Genomic DNA, 13,676 nt, shown 5'->3' on the forward strand with positions numbered 1-13,676 from the left:
AAAAAGATACAAATATACACAATAAATATTAGATCCTAGGTTTGGTGGGGGTTGACGGTTTATATATATATAAGATGAGTCAAAAGAGATAATCTGGATATATACTTTCTGGTAATAAAAAATAGCATATTCCCAATAAAATTATTTCATTTATGATCTATATGATATAATACATCACGAAATTATAATTTCTTTACAATATCTTTATATTTGATACTTTTTAGTTTTTACATTAATTAGACATCATATCCATGATCTCCACTGTTATAAGATTAATATGATTTCCGCACACATATCACGACCAAAAAGTTTAACCGGAGAAAACCATACTATGTTCTTTTAGTCTCATCCCAATCAAAGATGTTGGCATAATCATGTTGACTAGATAATACTGATATATGTTAAATTGTAGTCACCAAAAATTGTAGAGCTCTTTATATATATTTGATAAAATTTTAATGTCAAAATAGAAAAATAGTACCGATTTAACTCTTTAAAAAAAAAAAAAAAAAAACCGATTTAACTTTTTTGGGCATTCCAATTTTCTTAATCACTTCCTAAACCAATTATTTATCTTTCTTTTATTTAAAAAGTAAAATAGAAAACAAAAACAAATGTAAGTACCATAAATTGATAAGGAAAATTGTAATTTATGTCCCTCTATTATGTCAATTATCAATGTCACCCTTAATTAATAGTGATGTAAATGTTATCCCTCAATTTTCAAAACAGTACATATATTTCCTCTCCCGTAGTGCAAATGTTGCCCCTCAATTTTCCTTCCTTACGGTACAGAAGGGGCAATATATGTATCGTTTTGAAAATTGATGTACAACATTTACACCACTAATAATTTAGAAGTGACATTGATAATTAATCATATTATTGATGATTATAAATTACAATTTTCCTAAATTGATATGATTTAAAGATGATACGAATACAAACAATAAATATAAGATTATGAAGTTGGTGGATGTTAACTATTTAAAGATGAGATAAAAATGGATATAAATAAAATACAAACAATAAATATAAGATTTTGGGTTTGCACCAAAAAAAAAAAAAAAAAAAAAAAAAAGATTTTGAGTTTGGTGGGTGTTACTTGTTTGGAGATGGGTCAAAGAATAATATAGATTTTTTACGATAATATAAATAAATTGACATATTTCGAATAATATTATTTCATTTATTTATGATCTTTATCATATAATTCATTATAAAATTATAATTTGTTAAACAATATCTTTATGTTTGACCATTTTTGCATATGGTACCACCATACATGAACTTATTCGAATTTGACCTATGTCATATTGTCATATGTCATGCATATTCACAGAGTTCCACTCTTACTCGAGATAAAACTTGATTGGTCTAAATATATTTAAAATTATGCACAAATATAATAGTCGACAATTCATCATCTTTATAATTTTAGTTATAGAAGTATTTTTTTTATATATATATTTGATACTTTAAAACAAAATCAAAGTAGAGAGATTGTAGTCATTTTGGTAATATAGTCTCACTTTTAAAAAAAAAAAAAAATATCTTCCTAAACTAATTAAATATCACTCCTTTATTTAAAAATAGAAAAAAAAAAAAAACAAAATCAAGTATCACAAATGAAGATATTTTAAAAATGATGTCAATACAAACAAACAAAAAATATAAGATTATGTGTCTTTGAGTGTTATTAGTTGTTTACAAATGGATCAAAAGAGTAATTTAGATAATTCTTATAATATAAATAAGAATATTTTATAGAATATATATTATTTTATTTATGATCTATATCATATAATTCAATATAAAATTATATATATTTTTACAGTATTTTTTATTATTATTATTTCATACTTTTGTTAACATACAACATCTGATTTTTATCATTATGAGACAAATCCAAATTCAATTTAAGTTGCGTCTATAGTGTTTAACTCTTATTTGCAGAAAGACCTAACCCATAATTATTTAACATGACCCCACACTAAAAATTATATTATTGAACTTTTTAATTGTATTATTTATAAGTGTATACTACTTAAAAAGTAAAATAGGAATATCATAGGCATTCAATTTTTTTTATTTTTTTTTGTTGCTGTAAAATCTCTACCTAAACCAATTAATTATCATTATTTTATTCAAAATATTAAAAAAAAAAAAGCATATGTAAGTACCATTTGTAGAGATGTTTTAAATAAAAATGAAATAACTACAAACAATAAAGATAAGAATTTGGGCAATAAAAGAGTAAATCAAAGAGTAATTCAGATATAGTTTTCGGGCAATAAAAGGGATATATTTTAAATGATACTATTTCAGTTATGAATTATGATCTATATCATTTAATTTATTACCAAATTATAATTTTTATAATAAGCTTATATTTTATTATTTTTTATATGACATTTAGTATTTTTCATCATGGTGGAGCTAATTTGGATACAATTCAAATCATTTTCACACATTTTACTCGATTTCAATGTAATTTTTAGTAACATAAATTAACATATTCTTAATAATACTATTTCATTCATGACCTATACCTTATACTTTGTAATTGATAAAAAGATTATAATTTTTTTTAAAAAAAATTAGAACATATTTACACTTGATTTTTGTAAAAAGAAAAAAAAATCAAAATAAAAAGGTCATAAACAGATTGGTAATGCCGTGTTATTAAAAAAAAAAAAATCTCTTCATAAACTAATTAATTATTATTATAAAAAAATATTTTGATTGCTCTTTATTTTTAAAAATAAAATAGAAAAAAAAAAAAGCAAAAGCAAGTTCCATAAAGATGTTTTAAATAAAAATGATATAAATATACACAATAAAGATTAGATCCTAGGTTTTGTGGGGTTGATGGTTTAGATACGAGAGGAGTCACATAGTAATTTGGATACTTTATCGTAAAAAAAAATAGCATATTCTTAGTAAAATTATTTTATTTATGATCTATATATGATATAATCCATGATGAAATTATAATCTATTTATAATATTTTTATATTTGATATTTTTTTTTATATTAGTTGTTCATTATCTCCACTGCTATAAGATTATATATTCTTTTGACACATTTATCACGATCAAAAAAGTTAATTGGAGAAAATCATGCTTAGTTCTTTTACAAATATGACCCAAACACATAAGAGTGGATTCTTTAAACTTGAAGGTTTATTGTGAATCTCCTTATATTTGGTACTTTCTAATGTCAAAATAGAAAATAGTACCAATTTTGGTCATTCAATTATTTTGTCTAAATCACTTCGTAAACCAAAAATAAAAAGATATATATATCGGGAATAATTTATTATAAAATTATATTTCTTATTAAAAATTTACAATAACTTCAATAAAGTATGGGATTTTGGTCTTGGTGGGTGTTAACTGTTTACAGAATAGTCAAAGAGTAACGAGTGGCAGTGGTGAGAATTGAATGTCATCTGTACCCACTCCCAACAACCTTCTTCTTTTTTTCTTTTTTTTTTTAATATATATAAATAAGTTTCAGATTTTCAGGGGGGAGACTGGAGAGGACAGATGAGGGCGTGGGTCCCAACAAGACATCAGACAAAAACCAAGAAAGAAAAAGGTTTTCGTTATCTTTGAGGAAGTGGGTCCCGCAAGTCAAATTATGGCTTAATCATAAGAGGTGCCCAACACTTGCCGGACATATCACGACACATCATCGCTGTCCCCCCGCACGCTACATATTTGAGTTTAAATACTCTGTAAATTTTAAACAAAAAGTGAAAATAATAAATTATAATTAAATTAAATATAGTCTTGTATTTTGTGACATTTTCACTTTTAGTTGTTGTCACTTGTCAACTACACACTACTAATTTGATCACTTTTGAACACTTGAATTATGCAAATTAATAAAATTTAATATAGTAAATATATCTTAATGTTCTTGATGGTGTTAGAGCATTCTCAATAACACTAATTGTTGCACAATATTTTAGGATCCAAGTAGAAAAGAGAAAATGGGAGGGATAGAAAAAAAAAACAAAATTAAAAAAAAAAAAAAAAAACTCTAGATTAACACGCCCGACTAGGCACTTGTTGTGCGCTTCATGTGACCAAGGCAGAAGTTTATTTTTTCTTGGTAGATCCCACTATGAGAACAAAAAACAGGTCCTTAGATAAGGACTAAAATCTTCTCGCCCAACTTTCTCTCTTTTACACATGTGCAAATCCACCTGCAAAAATCTTATAAAATTCACTATTGGAAATGCTCTTATATTTTTCTTGTTGAGCCCAAGCGTGTTATTAAGTTGTAATAGTAGCCTAGTGGGTTAGCGAAGTAAGGTTGAGGCTTTGAACATTGAGTAGGCTAGCCCAAGATGAATGCAAGGCAATAAAAAAAATCATTTAATTTTTATGAAAGTTTACCACTATTACTTGAAGTTACACTTTAAGTGAAATCTATCTTGTTGTCTTAGTCAACAAATGAAGTAAACCAATTTAAAGTCAATAACATTTTTATTGGGAGTCGAATTTGAAATATTGTGATTGTTAAGGTAATTGCCTGCTTAACTTGATTGAGGTTACCCAGAGTAAATAAATCATAAATTGTATAGGAGTGGATGAGATATCAAAAGAAATGGAGAATAATTCAATGTTCTGGATTTAATAATAGAAAGTCAATAAACCATCCTTTTTTGAGTAAGAATATAACCAATTTAGACTCCTTATTTGAGTAAGAATATGACCAATGTAGACTTATGTATACCTATTAGTAATGACTTTGTCACATGATTATGGATCTTCATTCCCCATAATAATACTAATATTTTCATGATTCTTAGTGTTATTGTTTTAAAATCTCTCATTCTCCATAATAATAATATTTTCATGATTCTTAGTGTTATTGTTTTAAAATCTATTTTGAGCTAGTTTGCAAGTCACTTACCTCTTTAATTAAAAAAAATATATAGTTCCATGAATCCACATATTTTTTTGAGTATACCCCGAGTTTCGACTGTTAGACACAATGACTAATCCTCTCGCTCGCTGAATTGTTGCTCCATTCCCAAAGCCAAAGATTGAACCATTGACATTTGATTAAGAAGGAATGAGTCTCTTCCACTCAACCACTCCCTCCAGGTTCCATGAATCCACATATGAAGAAAGATAATGTAACTCAGCAAGCTAAGGGTGTACGAGCAGATGAACCATAACTCTCATACATGAAAATTACAAGTTCAATTTTGTAAACACCCTCTTTGTCGATTTACCTCTCATTTGTGATTTGCAGGCTATTACATAAGGGCGGGATTTATCGAGTATACATCATTGAATAGTGACTTCGAATTTTCCTCGTTATTATAAAAAAAAAAAAAAGATCATGTTTGGTGAAAGTGAGAGATTTTAGACATATTTGGTCTGTTTGAAAAAAAAAAAATCAGAAGAACCAACATTGATTAATTTGATACTAAAAAATTAAATGTGGGATACTACTATAATCGATAGTAAAATGTAACTAAATTAATACGGAGTAATAAAAACTAAAATGGGGTACCACTATAGACTATAGTTGTGGAGCCAAAAATAGTATTATCTCAAGAATAAATTTTGTACTAAAAATAAGGCAAATTGGGTGAGCTCAACAGACTATAATCATTATTGCGTGGATTGAAGTCCATACAGCTATGTGGATCACAGTTTAAAAATACACAAAATTCATTATTCTAGTTCGTAAAATACATTATCGATATTACCCTAGAAAATTTCATTATTCTAAGTTTCTAACACAAAGTACATTATATATTATTCTAACTCATAAAATACATTATTCTAACACAAAGTATATTATTCTAACTCATAGAATACATTATCTTACTTTAGAAATTCATAATTCTAACACATATAATGTACTTTATGAGTTTATTCTAACACAAAGTACATTATTCTAATTCATAAAATATATTATCTTACCCCAGAATGTGCATTATTGTAACACTCGTGTGGAACAATAAATTTTTCTTAACATCAAAACGACATTATTTTGGACTACTCGGTCCACGCAATAATTTTCGGCAAATTATGCCAAAAACGGCATTGTTTTACTTAAATAAATAAAAATCGATTGCCGTTACTTACGTAAACATATGTTCATAATTTTATAATTTCACATTCTGGATTTATAGTTATGAAATTATGGATGTATAATTATGCAATTCTGGATTTATAGTTATGAAGTGGATGTGTAATTATGCATGCAATTCTGAATGTATAGTTATGAAGAAGTTATAATTTCACATTCTGAATGTATAGTTATGAAGTTATGGATGTGTAGTTATGCAATTCTGAATGTATAGTTATGAAGTTATGGATGTGTAGTTATGCAATTCTGAATGTATAGTTATGAAGTTATGGATGTGTAGTTATTCAATTCTGAATGTATAGTTATGAAGTTATGGATGTGTAGTTATGCATGCAATTCTGAATGTATAGTTATGAAGTTATGGATGTGTAGTTATGCATGCAATTCTGAATGTATAGTTATGAAGTTAATGATGTGTAGTTATGCATGCAATTCTGAATGTATAGTTATGAAGTTATGGATGTGCAGTTATGGAATTCTGAGTGTATAGTTATGAAGTTATGGATGTGTAGTTATGGAATTCTGAATGTATAGTTATGAAGTTATGGATGTGTTATGCATGCAATTCTGAATGTATAGTTATGAAGTTATGGATGTGTAGTTATGCAATTCTGAATTTTTATTTTTTTTTAAAGTCGGATGTCAAAACGACGTCATTTTTGCAAACGTGTGCATCATGCATGGTGCACACGATTGTACAGCATAACGCTCCATAATTTGCAATCAGACTACTAATGGGCCGACCGGATCACTAAAGTCGCATTTGTTTGGATCGATACAGTAATCAGTCTATATTTATTGCGCTTCAGCCCAATTATGCCATCGTAATAGAGTAATACGAAATTACGGTAAATTATTTTGTGGAACCGTATCTAATTGTTCATGGTTTATCTTTTAAAAATTTATAATTTTTACATTATGAACACAATGTTAACATATATGTAATTGATTACTTTATTTTGTATTCAAATGTTCTTTTTAAATACTCCATTCACACAACATTAACAGATTATAATTTGATGACTCAGTATTGTATTCACAAATCTCTTGTATTTTGACTTAGAAATATAGTTTATATTCTATATTTTCACAATTTAAATATTAAAATACACAATTTATACGTCGTTCAAGGTGGATCCTGGTCCATGGTATAACAACTCGAAATTTCTTTTTCTTCTTTTTTAAATAAACACAATGATATCATTAATTCAAATCCCGACATAACACGTTACATATGATAGGGGAGGACTAGAAAATCATTCCATTCAACTATGCTTAGAAAGAGACTCCCTAGGCCCTAGCTAATTCATGGACCGCTCGATTCGCCGATCATTTAATAAAGACTACAAACACCTCTTAGCAGGTTTTTAATATCTCTAATAAAAAAAATAGAAATAAGATTCTCCTTCGATGGCATTTAGGCTTTGGACCACCACAATCGAGTCGATCTCAATATGGACATGGTCATAACTCAACTCATTAATTAGCTTAAAGCTTCTTTTACCGCGACCGCTTCTTCTTCCCCAAGGGAGAAAGCACCCCTCCACTGGACCCCTCTTGGCAACAAAAACACCATTTTTATCTCTCAAAACACGGCCAAATCGCATACTAGCTTTCTCCTTATCAATAGCCACGTCTACATTAAGTTTAACTGCACCGTTCTTCTCCATCGCTGCTCTCCAGTAAATTGCTCTATGCAAGTTGTTTATTCTTTATGAGTGGGTCCGAACTCTTCCCACATGAATTATTTTAAAGTCTAAACATAGTCCACGTGCTATAGTAATTGAACCATCACGGCATGGTCTGTATATGGACTATTTTGAGTTACATGTCATTTAATTTGAACTCACTCGAATTATGGGTGTGTCCATAATCAGGTGAGAACTATGTCCAAAGTGAGAACGTTTGGACAAATCTAAATCATTGGTCTAGTAAATTTAATAGTTAAAAATAAACAAAACGTTAATATTTATGAAAATAATCTCACTCATTTTTTATTTGATTTCCTATCCAAATCTAGCAGATTTAGATTTGTCTACAAGTTCTGGAAAATAGTTCTCATATGAGAGAAAAAAATTAAAAGGCAGGAGCTCAGATGCACGATTTGTCGTCCGATCAATATCAGGCACACGTGGCGACCCAATAACCACCACAAGAGCGCAGCTTTCGTCATAGCTCCTCGAGTGCACCAGCCGGGAATCGAACCCGAGTCTGTACCGTGGCAGGGTACTATTCTACCACTAGACCACTGGTGCTTCGTGCTATTTAGATAGAAATTGTTTATTTATGTACAATGTAAAATCGAATCCAGCTGTTTGAGCAGAAACCTTAAGCCATCTTTATCTCTTATTTTTTTATTTTTTAATGATGAACATTTTATGTTCAACAAAAAATATATTTTACCTATGTAGTCAACAAATCGTTAATTTTAGCTTCGTCATGTTGTCGTAAGGTTTGCATATTTTGGAGAAAAATAATTATGATAAATATCTCAATTCGCAATTCTCTTCCTCAATCTATTGCCGGACTGGATTTTTTCCCCGGTCGCCAGAATGTCGCCGCAATCTATTGCCGGAATTGAAATGACCTATAATAACAGGTCATTTACCGAATTTTTGGGCTTCATTGACCCAATTTAACATGTTTGAGGGTTTAATTTTTAATTACACTTTTATAAAGTTTAGGGAGCTAATTGACCTTTGAAATAAAATTTAAGGATCTATTTGACCATTTTCTCTATTATTAATTATTATTATCATTAAAGTAATATATATAAACCAAAACAAAATTGTGGGAATGTGGGATGAGAAGAAACTACGGAGTAATAGAGAAGTAAACCATACATTGGACCATTGCATACTAAACTATCACACACGTTAACATCAGCTGCGGGCATTACATTGATTGTCTGTCAAAAATGAAGGTAAAGCACATGAAAATACAGCAAACTGTAACCTAGTTAAACTAAGAAAGAAAAAGGAAAAGAAGAAATTACAGAAACAAAGGTAAGAAGGGCAGGGGTTGCCCGGCTTCGGTTCCACTACAAATCACCTTCTTTTGGGACAAGACAAGTCACCAACACGACGACACCACTCAGGCCGAGGGCATTGTTCATTTCAACCCTAAAGCGAAGGACAGTTTTGGTCGAGATTTGTTCTTGCCCAACAGTTTCATTTGTTTGGCGCGTTCTTCCTCCTCTTCTTGCTTCTTCCTTCGCATTGCCTCCTCTTTCTGTCGTTGGAGCTCCACCAATTCCATGTATCGTTCTTCCTCTTTGCTCTGCTGTTCCAGAGCTTCCTTTCTCTGTGCTTCTTCGACCTTCATCCTATTCTCTTCGAGCACCTTATCCAACACTTCTTTCTCCTTCTTAGCTTGCTCCTAAACAAATAAATATATAAAACCATGTCACTTCTCAGTTCATCAGTATTGTTGCACATTTCTTTTTCCAGACAAACTGCAAAGAAAAAGAACTTGCCTCCTTTTGTTTTGCCCGGATGAGAGCAGCTTCCTTCTCCTTTTCGAGCTGAGCTGCAACCTCGATGACAAGCTTCTTTCGACCTTCTGCAAGTCGCTTGTCAATTTCAAGCTTGATGTAGGCAGACTTCAATTTCTCTTCAACTTTTTTCATAATCTCCTCTTCCACTCTTCTTTCCGTTTCTTCTTCTACTAATTTTAATTCTGCTTCCTGTTGACGCCTGTTATAAGAGAATTGAATATCAAACAAAGGGAAGGCCAGTGGTGCAGAAAACACTTGGATATTCAATCTCATCATCATCCAAAATTCTAATGTCTCTCTTGGAGCAACAGAACATTGATAAAATAAAAGAGATTTTGACTTGAGAAAAAAAAAAATTCCTTTCACTTTTTCCTTGATATATATAACTAAAACGAATGACAGACTAACCTTCACTTGCCATAGGCACTAAATAGATATTCTTATGCTTTATAGCATACCTCTTAACTGAATTCTGTAGAAACAGATGAGTATCAAACTGGTGAACAGTAGTAGATAAACCGTAAACGAGGCATCCAAATTGATCATCAAAAATAACAAGTTGAATATAGCAGTAACTTCCTTCAATTAAGCCTGTGGAGAAGAATGCAAAGTAACCTGTCGCAGTTTTGAAGCTAATCACCAAAGAACTTCAAGCCTTGTATTAAGATAGAGTTATGAAAAGCAAATTCCTGTTGTTAAAATATATGACCAAATTTTTCATCATGTTAAGTTAAGCATGAGAACATCCTACAAACAAGACGGAGTTTTCGTGGCTATGGGGAATAGAATTTGAAGATTGTTGAAAGCCCACAGTAAATATTGAGAGGAGATTTAATAATTAGGCCAGGCAATATATTATTTTTAGCATAAACAGCTACAAGTTAATAAACCTGATTTCCTATAGATGCAAAAACAATATTAAAGAGATATTGTTTGCTGCTCAAAACAGAATTTTGACAAGAGGCCTACTGTTTTTAATTATTTGATTGTTTTTTTTTTAATATATGGAGGACTAATTTTGCTTTGTTTATTTAATACTTGCAAATGTTTTAACTTTCTTACCATATACATCATTCTTGACTGCGTTTTAATTTTAAATAGGTCATTAATTTGCTTGACGCCCCAACCCTCCCCCCCAGCCCTCCAGCCTTCCAAAAAGGTAATATTAAAAAAAAAACTTAAATAAAACTGAATAGTTTAAACAAATTCATTAAGGAAAATGATAATTTAGGACTTGAAGCCAATGAAAAAATAAGAGGAAAAGAGAATGACAAAAGCATACACAAAGACAATTAGATAGTGGAGAGTTTTCTTTTAATCAACCAAAAAGTCCAAGAGGCAATCTGAATCTGTAATTAAAGAAAAATTGTGCCAGCATTTGGAAGCCTTAGAGCTTTGCAGATTAAGACACTTAGAGACAATAGCAGATATAGCAAAGGCATTCTCAGATCCATCCTACATCAACTAAAGTATTAAGTACATCAAATAAAGTATTGACCAACACAATCAGTAAAATGAATAAGCATAGCTATTTTGTTTTTCCGCAAGCATAGCTCAATAACATAACTATACCAGTTCAGGACACAAATCAAAATAAAAAGAGACAGCTAAAAGATTAAAAAACTATAGATATACCTTTTCTTTTCCTCTTCCTGTTTTCTTAGCATTTCACTATCATCCTTCCGCTCTCTTGATCCCGTACTTGATATCAAAGATTTACCAATAGGAGACAATGATGTACTCTTACTTCTTTGTCTCCTATGACGCCTTGAAGTTGGAGAGCGGCTTCGATGTCGCCTTGGAGTTAAAGAACGACTTTTGTGGCGTCTTGATGACAATGAACGGCTTCTTTTTCTGTATAAAAAGACATGCCATTTGAGCAACAAAAACAATGAAGACCAATGGCTACAAAATCCACATTCACACAAACCCCATCTCATCCAGCAGGACCAGCACAATCCAATACAACAGCAAATACGGTTACCTTCTGGATTGCAAAGAATAAACAGTGAGCTGCGTCTTTTATCATTTGGAACTGAACCATCGGCACTCATCGCCTGATTGCTTACCAATGAAAGGAAGTACAGTACTGTCTTTTTAATTTTTCACATGAAGAAAACCATGTTGCCAATTTGCATTTATAAAGAATTTCCCCCCCCCCCCCCCCCCCCCCCCCCCCCCCCCCCACAGTCCACTCAGCAATCTTTTCACTAGAAGAGAAATTCCAAAACCTAGGCTAACCACAAATTCTTCAAAACAATCTCCATTTTAACTCTCCAGAGTCCAAATACATGTTATAGAGAGACAACAATATGAACTTATTACGGAGTACATCCTAATTTTCGAGCAAGGCAGAAAGTCCTTCCATGACAACAAAATCCTAGATAACAACACTGTCAAGAATCACATATGTATAGATGACCTGAACAAACTGTAATTGAATCAGCAAAACTCTTCCAAAAAGTACTGATCAGAATACATTTTCATAACTAAATTGATACCATATCAACAGTACAGAGCTACCATAAGCTGCCATATAAGTAATCGGGTATCACCTGCTATGCGAATAAGGAGATCGAATTCTTTCTCTCCGGCTTCGGCGGCTAGACCTGTGCCCCACCGGTGAAAGCGACGGCGAATACCTCCTTCTATACGCCGGCGACCTCGATATATCCCTATCTCTATCCCTTCCCATCTCTGCTCCCTTCTCCTCAATCAATCACTCTATATAAACACACAAACAAAATCCAAAGATGCAATTTTCTTCTGCAATCATAACAAAATTACTTCAAAAAACAATTAGCAACAACAACTATGTGAGAATTTGAGAAATCGAAACATTTAAATAGAAAATTACCTGTCACAACAAGGATACGACGGATCTGTATAGGATCATGACATGAGGATAAGACGCAAAAACCCTACAAATCAATTGATAATATATGAGGAAATTTCTGGGCCAGATTGTGAAGAAAGAAAAAAGGGAGGACCTTTATAATAATTTGGTCAAAATTGTACGAGGAAACGTGGAACTACGGATTTATCAAGGCAACAGATTATTGGATAAAAGAAAATGGATTCTAGTAATGTATTCAAAAATCTTACTCACTTAAATTTATTTTATGATGTGATAAATTTTGATAGGTTAATTTTTTTATATAGATCCCTGTAAAGATGTTTATATCAATATTTTAAGTGTAAGAGTAAAAGTTATGAATAGAAAATTAAAATAGATGTAGTATTTTCTAAAAAAATTAAAGAAAATTTTACTTTTCGTTCCTAAATTATAGGATAATTGTAGAATTTGTCTCTAAGTGTTGATCATACTCGTTTTTTGTTCTTAAATTATCACGTTGCACTTTTTGTCCATTTACTAAAAACATTAGGGACGAAAAATAATTTTAGTATAAGTCAATGACAAAAAATAGAATTAACTCAAACAAAAACAAAAATTAAATAGTGGCAAATTATATTATGCACTAGGGTGCACAATGCGCCCTAAGAATTTATGTGTATTACGTTAAAAGTTTATGTGTATCATGTTAAGAGTTTATATGTATTATGTTATATTATGTGTATTACGTTAGGAGTTTATGTGTATTTTATTATACAATTATGTACATACAAAATAGGAAATTTTAGAGCGCATAATGCATTCTGCGCCATAGGTCGTTATATCGTGGACCGCAGTGCACTTGCACCAAAATAACATTTTCACATATTGGAGTCTATAAATATCAAATGAAACTGTAATTATATCGAAATGAAACTGTAATTGTGTTGAACTGAAACTGCAGTGTATATAAAATGAAATTGAATAACAGAGTTATTTTTTATGAAATTGTGCGAAACGACGAGAAACATATGCTATTTTTTTCATTAAACAAAACGACGTTTCTTTGATACGCGGTGCATAATATAATCTGCCTTAAAATGGGCATTGGGTCTCATCCGGCTAATGAAATTATTCTGAGGTGCAAGAACGGCCCACGGGCCATTGGAAAGCCCACATGAACCGGGTTGCTGAGTTCGCGTTCACGGAATTCCGAGAATTCT

General features: G+C 30.9%; 1 protein-coding gene and 1 non-coding gene across 4 annotated transcripts; both read right to left on the reverse strand.

Moving 5' to 3' along the window:
* Positions 1 to 8,308: 8,308 nt before the first annotated feature.
* On the reverse strand, positions 8,309 to 8,379 carry TRNAG-GCC. Its single transcript has one exon. It is a non-coding gene; the product is annotated as a tRNA-Gly (tRNA).
* Positions 8,380 to 8,946: 567 nt separating this feature from the next.
* Positions 8,947 to 12,604, reverse strand: LOC109165720 (uncharacterized protein At1g10890). Of its 3 annotated transcripts, XM_019314611.1 has the most exons (5): positions 12,478 to 12,604; positions 12,176 to 12,386; positions 11,256 to 11,474; positions 9,600 to 9,819; positions 8,956 to 9,502 (listed from the first exon to the last, which is right to left on the reverse strand). In XM_019314611.1, the coding sequence occupies exons 2-5, from the start codon at positions 12,313 to 12,315 to the stop codon at positions 9,236 to 9,238; spliced, it is 846 nt and encodes a 281-aa protein (XP_019170156.1). In that variant the 5' UTR covers positions 12,316 to 12,386; positions 12,478 to 12,604; the 3' UTR covers positions 8,956 to 9,235. The 3 variants fall into 3 exon arrangements, with proteins under 3 accessions (XP_019170155.1, XP_019170156.1, XP_019170157.1); XM_019314612.1 differs by lacking the exons at positions 12,176 to 12,386; positions 12,478 to 12,604 and adding an exon at positions 11,551 to 11,772; XM_019314610.1 differs by lacking the exons at positions 12,176 to 12,386; positions 12,478 to 12,604 and having other exon boundaries at positions 8,947 to 9,502; positions 11,256 to 11,772.
* Between the last annotated feature and the right edge of the window lie 1,072 nt (positions 12,605 to 13,676).

This window comes from Ipomoea nil, unplaced genomic scaffold, assembly GCF_001879475.1.
Source record: "Ipomoea nil cultivar Tokyo-kokei standard unplaced genomic scaffold, Asagao_1.1 scaffold3069, whole genome shotgun sequence".
Classification (NCBI taxonomy): Eukaryota; Viridiplantae; Streptophyta; class Magnoliopsida; order Solanales; family Convolvulaceae; genus Ipomoea; species Ipomoea nil.

Coding starts and splice junctions, on each gene's coding strand:
- LOC109165720 (XM_019314610.1), bottom strand. CDS start 11,674: ATGAGTGCCGATGGTTCAGTTCCAAATGATAAAAGACGCAGCTCACTG. Junction 9,820..11,255: donor CAGGAAGAGGAAAAGAAAAG/GTATATCTATAG, acceptor CTCTTATAACAG/GCGTCAACAGGAAGCAGAAT. Junction 9,503..9,599: donor TCCGGGCAAAACAAAAGGAG/GCAAGTTCTTTT, acceptor TTATTTGTTTAG/GAGCAAGCTAAGAAGGAGAA.